Raw genomic sequence first — 16,432 nt, 5'->3', positions numbered from 1 at the left:
CTTTACACAATCCTATCACATCCATCTAGCTCCACTTTAACAACCCGGACTTCTTGTTTAAATGTGGTTATTAGTCACACAAATCTCATTGGTATGCTGCTTTACTTACTGGACATTCTGGCACAGATCCTTTAAGTCATTTATTCAATGTAAATCTACCATAAAATGCCTATACGAGATTATAAATAAGTAAATAAAGATTCAAACATTCTCCGCACTTACATTTGTAATTGAACAGTAAAAACTATTTGTCACGAGAAAAAGTTGCCTCATGGCCCATTCTGCCAGATCTAAACCAGTTGAAAAATTAACACCTGACTTGTGCCCAGTAGCTTTAGATCCTATCCAACAAATGGGACCAAATTTGGAAAAGAAAGAGAAATGTTGAGGAGGACCGTGGTTTCATTAATGGAATCACGCAGTGACCTCACTAAGTATTTGTAGATGTTATTGCAAGGAGTTTTCTTTTTATATGCTGTCTATGTATTATCTATATGAAGTTGTCCAGTATATAGAAATTGAGGTATATTATGCATAGGTGCAGTGCAGTATTTTCTGTGCTACACATTTTAATCAACCTACGTATTTTCTGGATCTCACCTATCACTAAAACTTACAAATCAATTATCTGCTCATTTAGCAGTATGATTAAATCTGTCTTCAGTGATTTATAGATGATACATCATTATTAATATTTAGAGATAAAAATACACTCCTGTAGGAAGTGGAAGCAGGATAAAATCTGTCACTGTTTTTCATTTGGTTTTAACCTTTGGTTGTGAATTTTCTCTCCGGAATGGCATTATTTGTGGCCGTCTCAAAACGAAACTCTGTTCTCAACAGGCATATTCAGAATAATTGTAGCTGCTCCGTAATTGTCCGTGCTGAGGTTGCCATGGGAACTCCCAACAGTCCCAGGTGGCTCCATGGACCCAAACTAGCAAGTCTTTAACTGCAATATCTACTATTTGTTATATACTTATTTTCCTGTTACAGTATTTTGCTAGTCAAAGAAAAAAGCAGAATATCGAAATAATACAACCTTATTGTATTTTTCATACCTGGTTATGATTTGAGCGGTAATATGTTTTTGCCATTTAGGGCATTGTTCTGTTTTTTTTATTTGGGAAAAAGAAATATGCAAATTCTAAGACTTGTATTGTAGGAAGTTTTTTCAGTTTTGTCATGCCCCATTTCCTGTAATTTGCTGCTCAGTAAAGCACTTCTTGAGACTTAAATATCACCTTAAAATAATAATAGAATAACACTGGTCTGAAAGTAGGGTGGTTAATTATTCTGTCTGTCCCCTTCTTTCCACATCACCATCATGGAAAACGTTAGGAAAAATAAAGCATCTGTTATGGTCCCTATCAATGATTTTTTTTTAATTAAAAAAAGACCAGAGCAGCTATAAGCCTTACACGTGGATACATTTACCGAGTGCAAGGTATATTAAGTGCTGGGAGCAATCTGAGTCACTACAGTCAGCTTTGGTAATTGAAGCGATCCAAGGAAGTTGTTACGAGGGAATAGGTTACTGCTCATATAATCTTCATTTTAAGGCATCTGTGGGGAAGACAGTAACGGTCCTCCTGGTACATACTCTTAAGATGTCAGACATTTTCTTTTGTTCTAATTATTTCCTTTAGTGTAGCTCTCTGTGTGGGTTTCAGTAGAACAAAATAGTTCCCTATTTCAGTAGAACAAAATAGTGGCTTTTCATGGCTGTTAGTTTTCTGCCATTCCATTTAATTAAGTGAAGAACAATAAAATCACTCCACAATAAGATGACGTTATTCTGATAAGTACTTTTTCTGCAAAATAATTTCCAGTCGGTGTTAGGAAAAGCAGGTACCATTTTCATCTATTCGTCGGCATTGCGGGCCAGAGTCATAAACCCGTGTGTAGTAGGAAGGCCAGGCAGCGTGCCCGGGGAAAGTGGCCGTAGTGGTTGTACGCTGTATTTCCAGTCTCCCCTTTCCGGGTGTCCTGGTTCAGCCCCAGCAGCAGCTCAGCACCGCGCGGCCATCGCTCGCTGCCCCTGCCCCGCTGGGATGGGGAGAGAATCGGAGGAGTGAGAGTGAGAAACACTCCTGGGCTGAGATAAGAACAGTTTAATAATTGAAATAAAGTAGTAATGATAATAATAACAATGTAATAATGATAATAACAATAATAATATCCAAAGCAAGTGATGCACCATGCAATTGCTCACCACCCGCCGACCGATGCCCAGCCAGTTCCCGAGCAGCGATCGCTGCTCCCCGGCCAACCCCCCCAGTTTCCATACTGCCCATGACGCCGGATGGTATGGAATGGCCCTTGGGGCAGTTGGGATCATCCTGGCTGTGCCCCCTCCCAGCTCCTTGTGCCCCTGGCAGAGCATGGGAAGCTGAAAAGTCCTTGACTGGCATAAGCAGGACTGAGCAACAACTAAACCATCAGCGTGTTATCAGCGTTCTTCTCCTACTAAATCCAAACCACAGCGCTGTGCCTGCTACTGGGAAGAAAATTAACTCTATCCCAGCCGAAAGCAGGACACCGGGCTTGATCCAGGTACTAGGTAAACCACCCAGGAGCAGCCCTCATTTGTTATTGTCCGGCTGCCTGATGGGCTGGCTTTGCTGCCAGGACGTGACGCGGCCCGGCTTGCGCTGCTTCCCGCGGACGGCAGCGGGTGGGGCTGGGCACCGCGTGCTGTTGCCTTGGCTGCCCTCATCGCCGTTACGTGAGTTACGCTGGCAGCTGCTTTGTGCCAGCGGAACCGCTGGTGAAGGCTAGGCAGGAGCTAGACCTGTAGTTCCCCTTTGCAGTCTAAACAGATCGAAACGGAAGGAGAGAGGGAACGGACTTCAGAACAGGGTAGGTACCGTATCTGAAAATTGCAAGTGCACAGTCAGTGGTGGCATTTTGGTGACATCTCGCTGCTTCTAAACATGACTATTACTATGATCCTAAAGAAAACGTCTTTTAAAAAGCCTTACCATTTTAAATATAAGAACAGGGACGATATGGTGCTTGGCCATCAGGCTTGGTTATAAATGCCTAGAACCTCTCCAGTGACGCAGGAGCTGTAGGTATTTCTGCTTCTGATGTGCGACTAAACTTCTCCAGTATGCGGGGAGCATTCTGTTTGACCACACTTGTGTGTTAATCCTTGTGCAGGCATGAATTTACGAGCAGGTGACCTATCTCAGCCTGTATATATATCTGTTGCGTACAGAGCTAACGTTTATTTATGCCATCAGCCCCTCTCAGTGGCAGTACGGCTGGCGTTAAATGGTATTTGAAAATGTCCGCACATTTCAAGGCACAATTAAAGCTTTCTGACAAGTTTTCATGTTGTTCTAACGCTAAAGAAACCTCTTTCTTTTATTTATCATTCCCTTTCTGGATATCAGTAAATCATTTCAGTTTCTTTCACTGCAGGTACTGCATTTCTTATATCTTTAACACTCCCTTTAGTTTGTTTTTTTTTTTTAAAGCAGTTTCTGGCTGCTTTATTAGAAAGGGGAAGGACGGTACCTTCTGCATTCATCTGGCGTTTTTCTGATATTCACAACAGTTTTAGGTCAAAAGGACATTTTCTTTCTTTCCTTTAATCAATGGCCAGGACATCAGAGCAGTTTTAATTCCGAGCTGAAGGCTGGGTAAATACGCTGCAGTTGCATAGCCAGGGCCTTAGCAGAAGACTCCAGGGACTGTTTCAGTAGCTTCTTAAGAACCCAATGAGTTTGCTAATTAAATATGATATTTTAATTCAGGAAAAAAAAAATTGTAGAGGAGCTTGTGATTTTGTTAATTTGTGAGTTATGTTCTTCAGGTCTCTGTGTAAAGTCCTGGAAGGGCTGTGAAGGAGACATTTCTTTTAAGTCTTTGAAGGATGGTGATGTCTCTGCCCCAGAGCTGTTACACTACAGTTACTTTACTCTTTTTTTTTTTTTTTTTAAGGAAATAAATAAAAGATACGCTCTCTACCATATCTGTATCTAACCAGTATGCGTTCCCATTTTGAAGCAATAACTGTAACTTCAGGCAGTTCAGCAAAGGTGACATGGAAAGGAGAAATAACATTGCTGACACTTCAAATTGCAAATGAAAAGATTAAATTTACTTTTCAGGAAGCAGACCCTAAGCTATACTGAAATCATGACCAGCCAAAATATCACTGGCACATCAATCCACGCTCGTTGTGTGTAGAGAGATATAAAAAGAAGAGCTTCTTTTTTTGGCCGTGGCACCCATTCCTATTTTTAAATTGTGCATATTTAATCATTAGAGAATAGTTTGCAGCATTATAGAGATGCTGTTAGATGACTCCATCTGTTCTATACTATAGTTTGGCATGGGGAATTCCCATATGCAGTTATCTGGAGGTTTCCCATCCACTTACCAGATCTGAAACTAGAGAACTTGAAATTTCCTAACCAGATGACATACAGCTCTGGTTTCAGTTTGTATCAGCTGTGATTTCTGTAAAGCTTTTCTTAGTCTATGTGTTGTGATTTAAGGTGAAGAATGAGCATAGAAAATCATATCGATAGCAGGGATTTCTTTATCCCTTATATAAACGTTAAATTGTGTCTCAAAACAAGGCAAAAAAAAAAATCAAAAATAACTTTTGTGCTGTCACCCCTCTGCAGTGCTCGTTAGTTGTTAAACGCCCAGACTACACGCATCTGTACATACATTTGGCTTTATGCGTTGCAGTGGTTTAAGCACAGGAGCAACGTTCCAGGCAGGAAGCGTACGTGCGCCCCAGACGGAGGTTAACATCGAGGAGCCGTTGCGTGAAGACCCGTACTGCACTGTGCTGTGCCGTACTGGGCTCCTTGCTGCCAGGGCGACGAACACCACCTTTTCTTTTTCGTGATTTTTCTGTGCATAACAGATGTGCCCATCTCTGTATTCTCGCTGCTGTGTCTGTTTACTGCTGCTACTACCTGTTGTTGCGTTGCTTTGCAAGCCCTGTACTAACCAAGCAGTGTTTCTCCCTCTCCTGTCTCTTCCAGGACTGTCATGTAAATGTCCACTTCTTCAAGGTAGTTTTCTCCTTGGTGTTCTCCTACACCCTTCTCTTCACACAACCGTCTTTACCACTGCTGGAACTTATTAAATTCAATTTCATCCTCACCGTGTTTTAAGGATGCACTTGTTTTTTCCCCAGCTTAAGCTTTTCTAATGGTAAAAAAAGAAAGAAGTATGAATCTTCCATAATTTTTGACAAAGTACTCCCTAGATTAGACGTTTACTTACAAAAAGGGGTCATCAAACCTCAGCAGCTGCGGTGTGCCTTTCCTTTTGAAGGAATTTGTTAAATGAATGCCGCCTTCTCATGGAAGATGGAAAATGGTGCATCTTTAATTTGAGAGACACTCATGGAACTTTAAATACACAGATCAAATAATGCTCATGTTCACGGTATATTTAAATAGATAAATTTACATAATACAGCATGCGTGTTTTATGATATAATATACGACATATTGCTATATGTTAGTTGGAGTATACTATATCATAAGAGATATTACCCACACAGATGCTCTGATACCTGAAATACCAATTCACCTGTTTACTTCCCATTTTACCTCCTCCACTAACCACCACATCACTGAATTATTGCCGTAAAAGGAACATATCAGCATCGAGAACATCCATGTGGGGACTTTTTATTTGCATGTATCTCTAACAAATTATCTTGCTTTATTAGGGCAAAGGTCACTGACACAAATCAAGCTTTCCGTTTCATAGGTTGGTTAAGTTACAATTTAAATTAAAATTTGAAGCTCCTGTGCCGTAAACTGTTTTAAGAATCTGTCTAAGGTTATTGAAGTCATTATCATCTTCAAATAGTGTTTTTACAATTTAAGTTGACCTAGAGCAGTTTACATGTTATAGCTCAAGGCTTAAAATACTTAATTTAAGAATCAAATTTTATTTTTGAAGAGTTGTTTATATTATTAATGCATGATTTTACCAAATGTTTTAATACTGAACCAGAAAAAAAAAAGAATAAGACCGCTTGTCAGTGCCAAATATTTCCTAATGCAGTAATCATTTGTCATGCAATCAGTAATTTATTTTTCCTTAACCTTGATTCTTTATCTGGTATCTTTATCTCAGAAAAACCTGTACAGAAGAGGACTACCCTTCCTCAATCCTTTACTCTTCTTATTTGAAAATAAAATCACGTGGTGGTTTTATTGATGAAACTTGTTCAATGCAGGGAAGTTGCAAGTTTCTCTTCTTAAGTTTAAATGTATTTTAAACCAGAGCAAAAGCTACCCTGAAAAAATGCATCTGGGATAAATAAGAAGTTATGTCTAACATCGTGTTGTCGCTTCATTGTAAAATCCAGACCTTGAAGCGCACTGATATAAACTGACAGAAGTCCTTGGTCAATTCGTGTTTTCATCATAGGAGTGCACCTAAAAAAAGAGCTGAGCAGTTTGCTACAGCTGCTGCGCATAGGCAGAATTCATGCGTAGTCCTTGTGAATTGCGAACATCAATTTCAGCAAAGAAAGTTGGCGCTCTGTTCTGATGTGAAGAGGAGACTCAAGAATTCCATTTTTTCATGGAAAAAAAATGCTTCCTTGCTTATCGTCTGTCTTTTCTCTCTAAATTATTACAAATCCCCTTCTGCTTGCTGCTGACAGTGACTTAGCATCACTAACCTAAGCTCAGAGCGTCACTGCATGCTGCATTCTGCAAGCTAATCGCCACTGACGTTAGCGTGTCTTTGGAAATAATTCTGTAAGTAATCAGTTTATGTGGGGCTGCTGGGGCGGTTATGTTCCCAAGTTTACAAGATCGGAATTGAAAGGAAACAGCAGGAGCAGATGAAGAAGGAAGGCTGTGTTCCTGAGGATAATGCAACACTTCTGAGCTAGAAACCAGTAAAATGTACAAAAATGATTTTATAATATCATAGCAAATTTGAGAATGCTGTGAGTAAGGTCGAGCAGCATAAAGACTTGTTTATGAAATGATCGGATCTTGGGAAGGATCATGCATTTATGCTGCTTTTGTTGCACCAGCAAGGTGTATATTTAAACAGATTATTTTCACAACATCGTGCAGGAAACACCTTCATCTTTGTGTGTCTGTGTTTGTGTGCGTTAAATAGTTCCATAGCATGTTAAGACTCGGATGCAGAATCCCAAGGTTTTAAAATCAGTCCTGGTCTGCAGCTTTTCATGGCTGTTGGGTTGATCACAGGGATTTGCACTAAGACCAGGTAGAACTGAAGTCTTTAAAGATTATTTTAGAACAGAATTTTATTATTTTTTGTCCATATTGTAATGCGTTTTATGCTTAAAAGCGAATTCTACGCTCTAGGTTTTTTTCATATTGAAAATTAGCAGTAATTTGCATAATTAAAAAATGAAGGAGCATATATAAAAGCAGTTCTTTTTTCGACACTTAGGGATTTGCTGTTCTAGCATCGAATTTGTTGTTTGGTTTTTTTATTACCGCTATCACAGGATATTTCTGTAAGAATTCTTGAATAGTATTCCTAGGCAGCCTCTTTAATTACATTTCATCTAGTTAGACACTGCTCTGTTGCAGGGGATAGCATGCTTGGCAATAAAGGCAGAAAACAAAGTAGACTCAGGTGGCCGCAGGATTATTAAACAGATTAAACATGTTGACAGTGCCAAATGGTTAACTGGAAACTCTTCCCTCTCTGGATTTCACTGCTCACAGCCAGACAGCCGTTGTTGAGGGCAATATCCCCTGAAACTCCTATTCTTAGGATGGATAGATCCCTGATATATCCCTTTGCAAATCACTGTCTTTCGTAGGCAGTTGACTTCATTGTCTACGTTTTCTAGGGGGTACGGTTGCCTTAATCTCGTGCGTACTTCATAGAGTTTTAACATACAGCATTTCTATGCAGCAACACAAAAAAGTAAAAACAAAAAAAGGGAATATGATTATAAACCCCCCGAAAATAAGCAGCTCTGTTGAGATGCTCTATGGTATATTACACTGTTGTATTGTCCTTTAGGATTCTCTTATTGCCTTTATCCTAAGTAAACATCCGTTTAACGTAATGTTGAGCTTGAGAAAATAATTTCTCCTCGGAGTTAGAAACCACAAGGGGTCAGTGAAGAACACAGAATAACTCCCAAAGCGAAAAGCACTCTCTAGCAAAAGTCCCGAAAGAAATTAAATAATGCAAATTGTTTGCATGTATCTATTTAGAAAGAGACAAACCTGTTAAATTAAACCGCTATTATGATAAAATTCAGTATAACGTTTTTCATACAGCCCTTTATTCAAGTTAACTGGCACTGATGATAATTTTTCTTCTAATCAAAATATTTTAAAATTTGGAGCTGGAAAAGCGAGTACTGCCTCTGCTCGCCTTTATATTGCTCCATTCATCTCCACCTTTGGGTGCCTCGTGACTTCTGTAATTACCTGCCTCCATCATGCTCGGCTTTGTATGCTAGGTGAGAGAAACGGATCTCCACGGAAATCTCTGAGTCACTAAGTAAAATTATCTCATGAATTTTGTAAGCCTGCAAGGCGTTAGAAGAGGCATGGGTTCCAAACGCACAGCTCCTGCTAGGATTACGCAAAATAACTCAGTTTTACTAATAATCCAGAATTCTTTGTGGGACACACTGCTTGCTCTTCTGTTATTTGTAACCCAAATTAATTCATGGACACTCTGATATCATCATTCCTATGTGATGAGCAGAGCAGTACAGCATGTGGGTGGGCTTCAGGAGTGGGTTTCCTGTGTTCTGGGACATGCTTTCTGCGAAAAGGCATTTTTAATCCTTTTCACATATGGCACAAATGGTTTTTTCAGGCAAATCCTTTAAATAAATTTGCTATTACTAACCAAAAGGAGAAATGTGACACAAGTTTAAGGGAAGGAGGAGAGGAAATGAGGGGAAAAGTAAACTGAAGATGTAAAATAGTCCATATTTCACTCCCAGGTAGAGTTTCATCACACTCCCCATTTTATGTTTTTATGAAACATCCTGTTTGGTTTTGTGCCTTTTTACTAGCAATGCGAATTATAAGAATTTTTTTTCTAGCCATTTTTTCAATAACTGTGTTAGCTATTGAAGTAAAAAGGCATTTTACTTCACTTTTATATATTGCATTTTTTACTAATTACATCATAGTTCACCATAGTGACATCATCATGAAAATAAATATAAGAGTGCAGCTTTCTGCTTATTTGCGTATTTTCAGTGTTCTCCTTGCTACAAAGAAGTTTTGCTAGAATGCAGTTTCACCGAGGAATACGTGGCTGAGAAACGATCTGTGTAAACCTGGTGAATCCTTGGCAATGCCTGTGGTCCGGCGCGTCTCCCTGTATCGCAGCGTCCCGTGTAGGCGCCTTCAGCGTGCTGCAGTCTAATCCAAGCGTGCTCCTTTCTGTATGCATAAATATGTGCATACACATTCATTAGGGCAACACATTTCTGTAATTTAGTTCATTAGTTATTTGTTCCTGAAAGGAACAAATAAGAATCAGTGAGAGTGCACAGTGAGGTGGGAAAAAACCGTGTGTCGCCGCCTTCTTCATAAGCATTCGTTAAACCCTGGAAAGAAGCACAAGAGCCAGAGATGGTGTCTTTTGTTCTGTTTCACAGGAAATTCAATGCAAAAGCATCTCCCCAGATTGCTCAGCACGTGTTGTGGGGAAACAGGTAAAACGGCCAAGGAGGCTCCTTCCCTCCGTTGACTTGCAACAGCAAGAACGTGAGCTCAGGCTGGACCAAGATGTAGATGTTAGAGCTGCTGGGCTGCTAAATCATCGGGAGCTTGGGCTCTAACTTTCTCTTTTCTGTGTTGTTTCCATGACTACAAAACTCTCTGCTAATGAATTATATGCTTGCATTAGGTTATGGTATTAAGCTTAAAACTCAGCCTGGTGAAGTATGAGGTCTTGCTGGGGCTTAGAAATGGACTCTCTCATTTCAAATTCTCAGCATCCTGATAATTAAGTTGTATAAACTAGGAAATTGATAGTCCTTCATAGCATCTATAATTACATGGAATTGGAAATGCAATAATGTAAGAAACAAGCTGCCACAATGATGGAGAACATTTCAGTGAATGGGCGATCTTTTCCTCCAGATTTTGACTTGAAATTTATTGGCATTATTTACTTTATTAAAGGCTTGCTAATGGCTCAACCTGTTGATCAAAATCCCCACTGAGCTTTCCTGACTGGAAACCTGAGTAGGGCTTTTTGTCCTTCCTTGAGACTCTGATAAATTATTTCAGTTTCTCTTTTTTGCGTCCTTAGTATGAGCTTTGCCAGTTCTGTCAGAGACATCTTCTAGGGTTTGTCTGAGATCTGAGCTGCTCTGATGCTTCTTGTAGTAGAGTCCGGGCAGTGATAGACTTAACTAAGCATTAATCTCACGCTTGCAGCCAAAGCCTTCCGGGCTGTAATAGTGAAACTTGAGCGTTAATATTCAGACTGTTCCTTTCCTCGCTTCTCACCACCTATTTTGCCATTTCTTTGTGATACGCAGAGGCAGAGTGCTACCTGCAGCTCTCCTGTGGCTTTGGGTTAACGCAAGAATTAGGAACAGAAACATTGGGAACAAGGCAGGCTAGCGTGAGATGGCTTGTTCCATCACCCGGCGACATTTGAAGAGCATGGTGGGGTCTAGCAAAGAACTGGTGAGAACTTGTTGCAGTGCGAGAAGCAGGGATAGAGTTTCACAGAGGGATTGAATCCTGGGAAGAGGACATTCCTGCTCCACGGATCTCAGTCTTGGAATACCAGATAAAGCCTGCAGCAAGCCGGCTCAGTCAGTCCTTAGACTGCTGACCCTCATGCTATCAAAGTTGCCATTTTTTGCAATGGAGGCTGAGTCCAGTGCTGCTCTCTGTTGTCACATCATTCATTTGCTGTTTACGGCTGAATGCGACTGCGTGGGCAAAGCGGCGGTGCTAGGTGGACTCTGCTGTAGAGGAGGGGAGGGGGTGCTGGTGTGTAACGTGAAGCAGAGCTGTGTCGAGGAGGCTCCGCTGCCGGGACCAAAGCTCTCCATTTCTTTTCCCGGTAGGTGTCAGTGCAGCCAGCAGGTAACAGATGAAATGTGGTGATAAGCGTGCTGTTTCCAAACAGAAGTTGCGTGTGCTGTACATGTATATACCTCCGCACATGTGATGGGAATTCAGCATTGTTGTTAAATGTTTTTTCATTTATCGCTTTCTCCTCTTGAAAATTTGTTACCAATAGATCTCCCCGCTGGGCATCTCTGAACTTGCTAAGAGCAAGTTGCCTTGACAACTGAGACATACATCCTCCAGTGAGCTGCACTTTGCAAGGCCTTTTGTTGGCTTGGATATTTTTTCATGGGAAATGATGTGGGTTTCTCCCTTCTGAAGCTGTGCTTGGAGGGTGGTGGGGTGTGGCAGCAAGTTTGGGCAGTTTTGGAGCCCAGCGTTCATTTTCCACACGGGAACGCACCCAGTCTTACTGAGCTGAATGTTGCAAACAGCAGCAGAAGAGAATTAACGAAGGTGAGCAATACAAGGTGTTAAAGCACCGACATGATGATATGTAGCTCATTGCCCTAAAGAGACTCCGGGTAGGAATGTGAATTGTGTAGATATATTTTTTTTTTAATTCTTCACAAATTTTGTTTGTTTGCTGGCTAATGGGAAAAATGACCGATTCAGTCTTTTTGCTTTGTAATTCTTAAGTTTCTGAATGATAGATAATAACTAGAAGGCAGAAATGCCAATGTTCAGATCTATTGTTTTGACCTATTAGATTCTCCTCACAGTAAAAAATGAGAAAGTTTTGAAAAGACTCAATGAGAACATTTACTGTGATTGAAAATTGAGTGCAATGATGGGTTGCTCTTCCCTAAATCACTTCTTTTTCTTCTTTGCTTCAAATTTCTCATTAGGTTTTGGAGAAGACTTTTTTCCCCCCATATCTAATTAAAAGAACAATTGTTACACTTAGATTAAAAATAAATTGAAAGCATTTTTACTGCAAAACCTGAGATATCTTTTTCAGCGCATACCAAATTCCAAGAGACTCTCCAGCGTAACACACTGTAATTTCTGTAACACTCCATGAAGAAGTGCATCTGGGCTGAATATATAAAGTATGTCTCACCTGTGGTTTCAGGGTAAAAGGACTGGCCGAGATAAGGTGCGTCCAAACCAGAGGAAGTAAGATAATGCGCATGTCTTGTTTTCTTTTAAGACTAACTCTTCTGCTACTGATGCAGACTAATTTATCTTTAACATACTGTTTTCCTGGTTTGTTTGCTGCAAGCTGGCTTCTTCGCTGCAAGAAACTGAGTTTGTTTAAACACCTGAGAAAATGCATTTCTTGGGCTATTTATAAGGCCAGAGCTTGAAGAGAAAAATGATGGGTCTGTGCAAGATCCAGAAAGATCTGGACACCATTTAACAGTGTCAGCTTTAGGGAGCAAGACATCTGTCTGTGGTATCACATCTGGGCGCCTTGATCTCTGTGTGTGCCTCGGGTCCAATGCCCTGCTCTTCAGATTTGGATGTGCAAAGCGCTACATCAGAAATTGCTCTCCTTATGCCCAGTTTATCTACCCAAGAGAGCCCTGGGTCTCCTTACTCCTCTGTGGTTAGTCCTGTTGTTGAAACAGCATTCCCAGGAGCTCTGGAAATCACTTCTATCCAATATCTGTCCTATTTTTAGTGCTTAAGCTGGCCTTAACGGAGCATAAGCCTCAGACAGATTCTGTTTCCTTCTAATAAACAGTAAAGCTGTTCATCATGGGCAATCCTGGATGCAGAGGTGACGGTGAAAGTAATGGTGTAAGATTTTACATTTCATGTATGCAAATCAAATCACATCAGTAATGTCATGTTTTCTCTAGTATATTTATTTTTATTTGCTCCTTTCCTTGACTGTACTATAACAGTAGTTTTAGTTTGCAGTTCCCTATCTGAAGTATCTGAAATATATAAATTGTTCTTTATGTGAAAAAAACATGTCCCACATGTTTAAGTATTTAAAAAGCTGAGGAAAAGTGTTTTTCCAGCAAAATATCAGCAAGTTATTTCCCATGTGGGTCGTAACAAGAAATTAATTAACCAATTAATTAACAAGAAAGTTTGCGAGTCATCGCATTGTATATAATGTCATTAAACAACTCCAGTGGGCACAGCCAACTAAATATTCAACCAGAGTGAGATGAAGGCCCGCCCAGGTGCCGGAAGCCCTGCAGAAGTGGCCACAGCATATGGGCGGATGAGGTCTTCTCCACGTGCACACTGAGCCCAGCACGTTTTTGATGTGTTTTCTCCAAATCTTTACTAAATGATTGTTTCCCCTTTATCTTCACCCACTGCTCGCAATAAGACACAACATTCTTCCACGTTGTAGGTTTTCTGTACTTTAATGTAAAGTGATTTTGATACTTGAAGACATTTTTCTAATTCTTTAGTTGCAACCAGAAATCATTGGTTGAATTTCTGAAATACTTTTGTCTTGCCCCATATTCTGGGTTAAGTTCTGTAATAAAAGGGCAAGGTTAAAGGCTTTCCTTAAATCCATCAACATCAATTATTAGTGATGAGCTGTGACATTTCTGCTGAGTGTAGAAACTTCCATGAAGCTTATAAGAAATGTTTTGGTTTAAGTTTGTACTTCAGAATGAACTGAATAACATGGAATATACACAGAAGCTAATTCTTGAAGACTGGTAATAAGTACTAGATCTTTCAGGGTTTATTTCATAAAAATGTCTGTGACATCAAAAACTTGGTGGCACAGGTAGCATCTGTAATGGCTTGACCATGCTAATCTAATTTTATTTCCATGCCCATGGCCTAATTTTGTTCCAGTAGCTCTGGAAATAATTTTAATAGTACTAAGAAGACAAAATGATATGCCCGAGGCAAAGTCATAATTGAAACATGTTGCAGTAGTATTTTGAGAAGCTCTTAATGGATCATCTGTGAAATCATGGAATCATAGAATTGTTTAGGTTGGAAAAGACCTTTAAGATCATCCAGTCCAACCATTAACCTAACACTACCAAGTCCACCACTAAACCATGTCCCTAAGTGCCACATCTACACGTCTTTTAAATACCTCCAGGGGTGGGGACTCAACCACTTCCCTGGGCAGCCTGTTCCAATGCTTCACAACCCTTTTGGTGAAAAAATTCTTCCTAATATCCAACCTAAACCTCCCCTGGCGCAGCTTGAGGCCATTTCCTCTTGTCCTATCGCTTGTTACTTGGGAGAAGAGACCAATACCCCCCTCACTACACCCTCCTGTCAGGCAGCTGCAGAGAGCAATAAGGTCTCCCCTCAGCCTCCTCTTCTCCAGGCTGAACACCCCGAGTTCCCTCAGCCGCTCCCCATCAGCCCTGTGCTCCAGACCCTTCCCAAGCTTCGTTGCCCTTCTGTGGACATGCTCCAGCACCTCAGTGTCTTTTTTGTAGTGAGGGGCCCAAAACTGGACACAGTATTTGAGGTGCGGCCTCACCAGCGCCAAGTACAGGGGCACAATCACCTCCCTGCTCCTGCTGGTCACCCTATTTCTGATAGAAGCCAGGATACTGTTGGCCTTCTTGGCCACCTGGGCACACTGCTGGCTCATGTTCAGCCGGCTGTCTACCAACACCCCCAGGTCCTTTTCGGCCAGGCAGCTTTCCAGCCACTCTTCCCCAAGCCTGTAGCGTTGCATGGGGTTGTTGTGACCCAAGTGCAGGACCCGGCACTTGGCCTTGTTGAACCTCATACAGTTGGCCTCAGCCCATCAATCCAGCCTGCCCGGATCCCTCTGTAGAGGCTTTCTACCCTCAAGCAGATCAACACTCCCACCCAACTTGGTATCGTCTGCAAACTTACTGAGGGTGCACTCAATCCCCTCCTTCAGATCATTGATAAAGATATTAAACAGAACTGGCCCTGGGGAACACCACTTGTGACCAGCCACCAGCTGGATTTAACTCCATTCACTCATATTTTGGTTTGGATTATTACCATTTCCTTTTTTTTTTACCTCTGAGTACATGTTTGCCAGCATTGAAATTCCCACTATATTTTCACTAGGACTGTAAGCCAAAAAGAAGTGAAAGGAATTCACATGCTAAATGTGAAAAACTCTTTTCGGCATGCTCCTGAACAAATGGTCAGTGGCCTAGCTGAAGGGAAATATGGACCTTTGATAAGGTTATGATAATTTAATAAGGTCACTAGGCCATTCCACTTTGGGTCCATGTGCTTTCCTTGAGACAACCTGGTCGTTCTCCAGCATTTCATGGATGCCATGTTCCTACATTTTCTTACATACGGTTTGCAACAGGGTTCTCTGTTTACACGTACCAGCGTACAGGCTGATGCACCGAGACAGCTCAGCACTAGTGATGTGATGACCAGGATTGTCAGCACGGGTCACTCACAGCTGAGGTACAGTCCCATAAGCTCCTGCCTGCGTTGGCCATCTACCTGGAGCAGACGGCACAGAAGCCCACCTGAGCGAACGGGAGGCACCTGAGGTTCTCCTTAAAAATCTACCATATGAAAAAAGAAATTACCAAATTCAGAGCGACATCTAATTAAAAAAAGGTAGAAAATGGAAGTAGAGGAACATGCCTCTGTAGCTCATTGAATCTAAGCATTTTCTTGCGAGGGTGCAGAGAGACCTTGGTTCTCGAATATTACTTTAAGATGCCGCCTTCAGATCCCGACAATTTCATCTCGCATGTGTTTGATCTGAGCAAGCGTGGTGCTTTCAGCTCTGGGAGCCGGCAGAGGGCACAGGAGCCTGCTGATGAATCTGCCACTCATTTTTTTTTTTTTGAAAAAGTGCTGTTCACCCCTCAAGCCTGGGATTGCAGAACTGCAGAAAGCACTCCCTGCCTGAACAGCAGGTTTGTACCCAAAGAAACAAACTGCCTTGGAACAAAATTTCATTTGTTGTTTTGAATGATAGATTTTTCAAACAGGTTGCCAACAACCTACCCAGTGGGTTTAAAATATAAGAAATAAAATTAGTGTTTTCCATTCAGTGCCTGATTTGGATCTCCCTTACTTGGTGAAAAGGCAGATATTGAAATTGCTTCTTGTATCTCAAGAGCAGGATCTTTTATCTGAGATCCCATATGCGAGAGCATCACAAAGACATGGCCAGCAAAGCTGCTCCCTTAAACCATGTCTTCATCCTGTACAAAAAAAGGATATTGGGATTATTCTTTTTTTACTTGTTCTGCTTATGGCTCAGTCTTGTATTGTGGCCTTGAATGGATCTTTGTTCCGACAAAGAGCTCCATTACAGACGCTGGATTTGTCCCAGCAGCCGGATCTGCCGAGGGGCCATCCCTTGCAGAATCAGGGACTTAGGCTGATGCCCAGGACTGGCTCTTCCTAAACGTTTGCACAGCACGTGATCCTGATTAGCATCTCCAAGTGCTGCTTTCATGCAAGCAAGT

General features: G+C 41.2%; 1 protein-coding gene across 3 annotated transcripts in view; it reads left to right on the top strand.

The window, feature by feature from the left end:
- PRKCA (protein kinase C alpha) overlaps positions 1 to 16,432 on the top strand; it is a 158,402-nt gene that overhangs the window by 120,291 nt on the left and 21,679 nt on the right. The window contains exon 9 of one of the 3 annotated variants that reach the window (XM_075719384.1): positions 12,133 to 12,156. The exons of 1 other annotated variant lie outside the window; for it this stretch is intronic. In XM_075719384.1, coding sequence (XP_075575499.1) covers positions 12,133 to 12,156 — 24 coding nt within the window. Of the gene's footprint in view, positions 1 to 5,012; positions 5,043 to 12,132; positions 12,157 to 16,432 lie in introns of all 3 variants that reach the window. One more of the 3 variants, XM_075719383.1, reaches the window with a different exon arrangement.

The sequence above is a fragment of the Pelecanus crispus genome, chromosome 12, assembly GCF_030463565.1.
Source record: "Pelecanus crispus isolate bPelCri1 chromosome 12, bPelCri1.pri, whole genome shotgun sequence".
Taxonomy (NCBI): Eukaryota; Metazoa; Chordata; class Aves; order Pelecaniformes; family Pelecanidae; genus Pelecanus; species Pelecanus crispus.
Note: the sequence above shows the minus strand (reverse complement) of the source record. Positions and strands in the feature narration are given on the sequence as shown.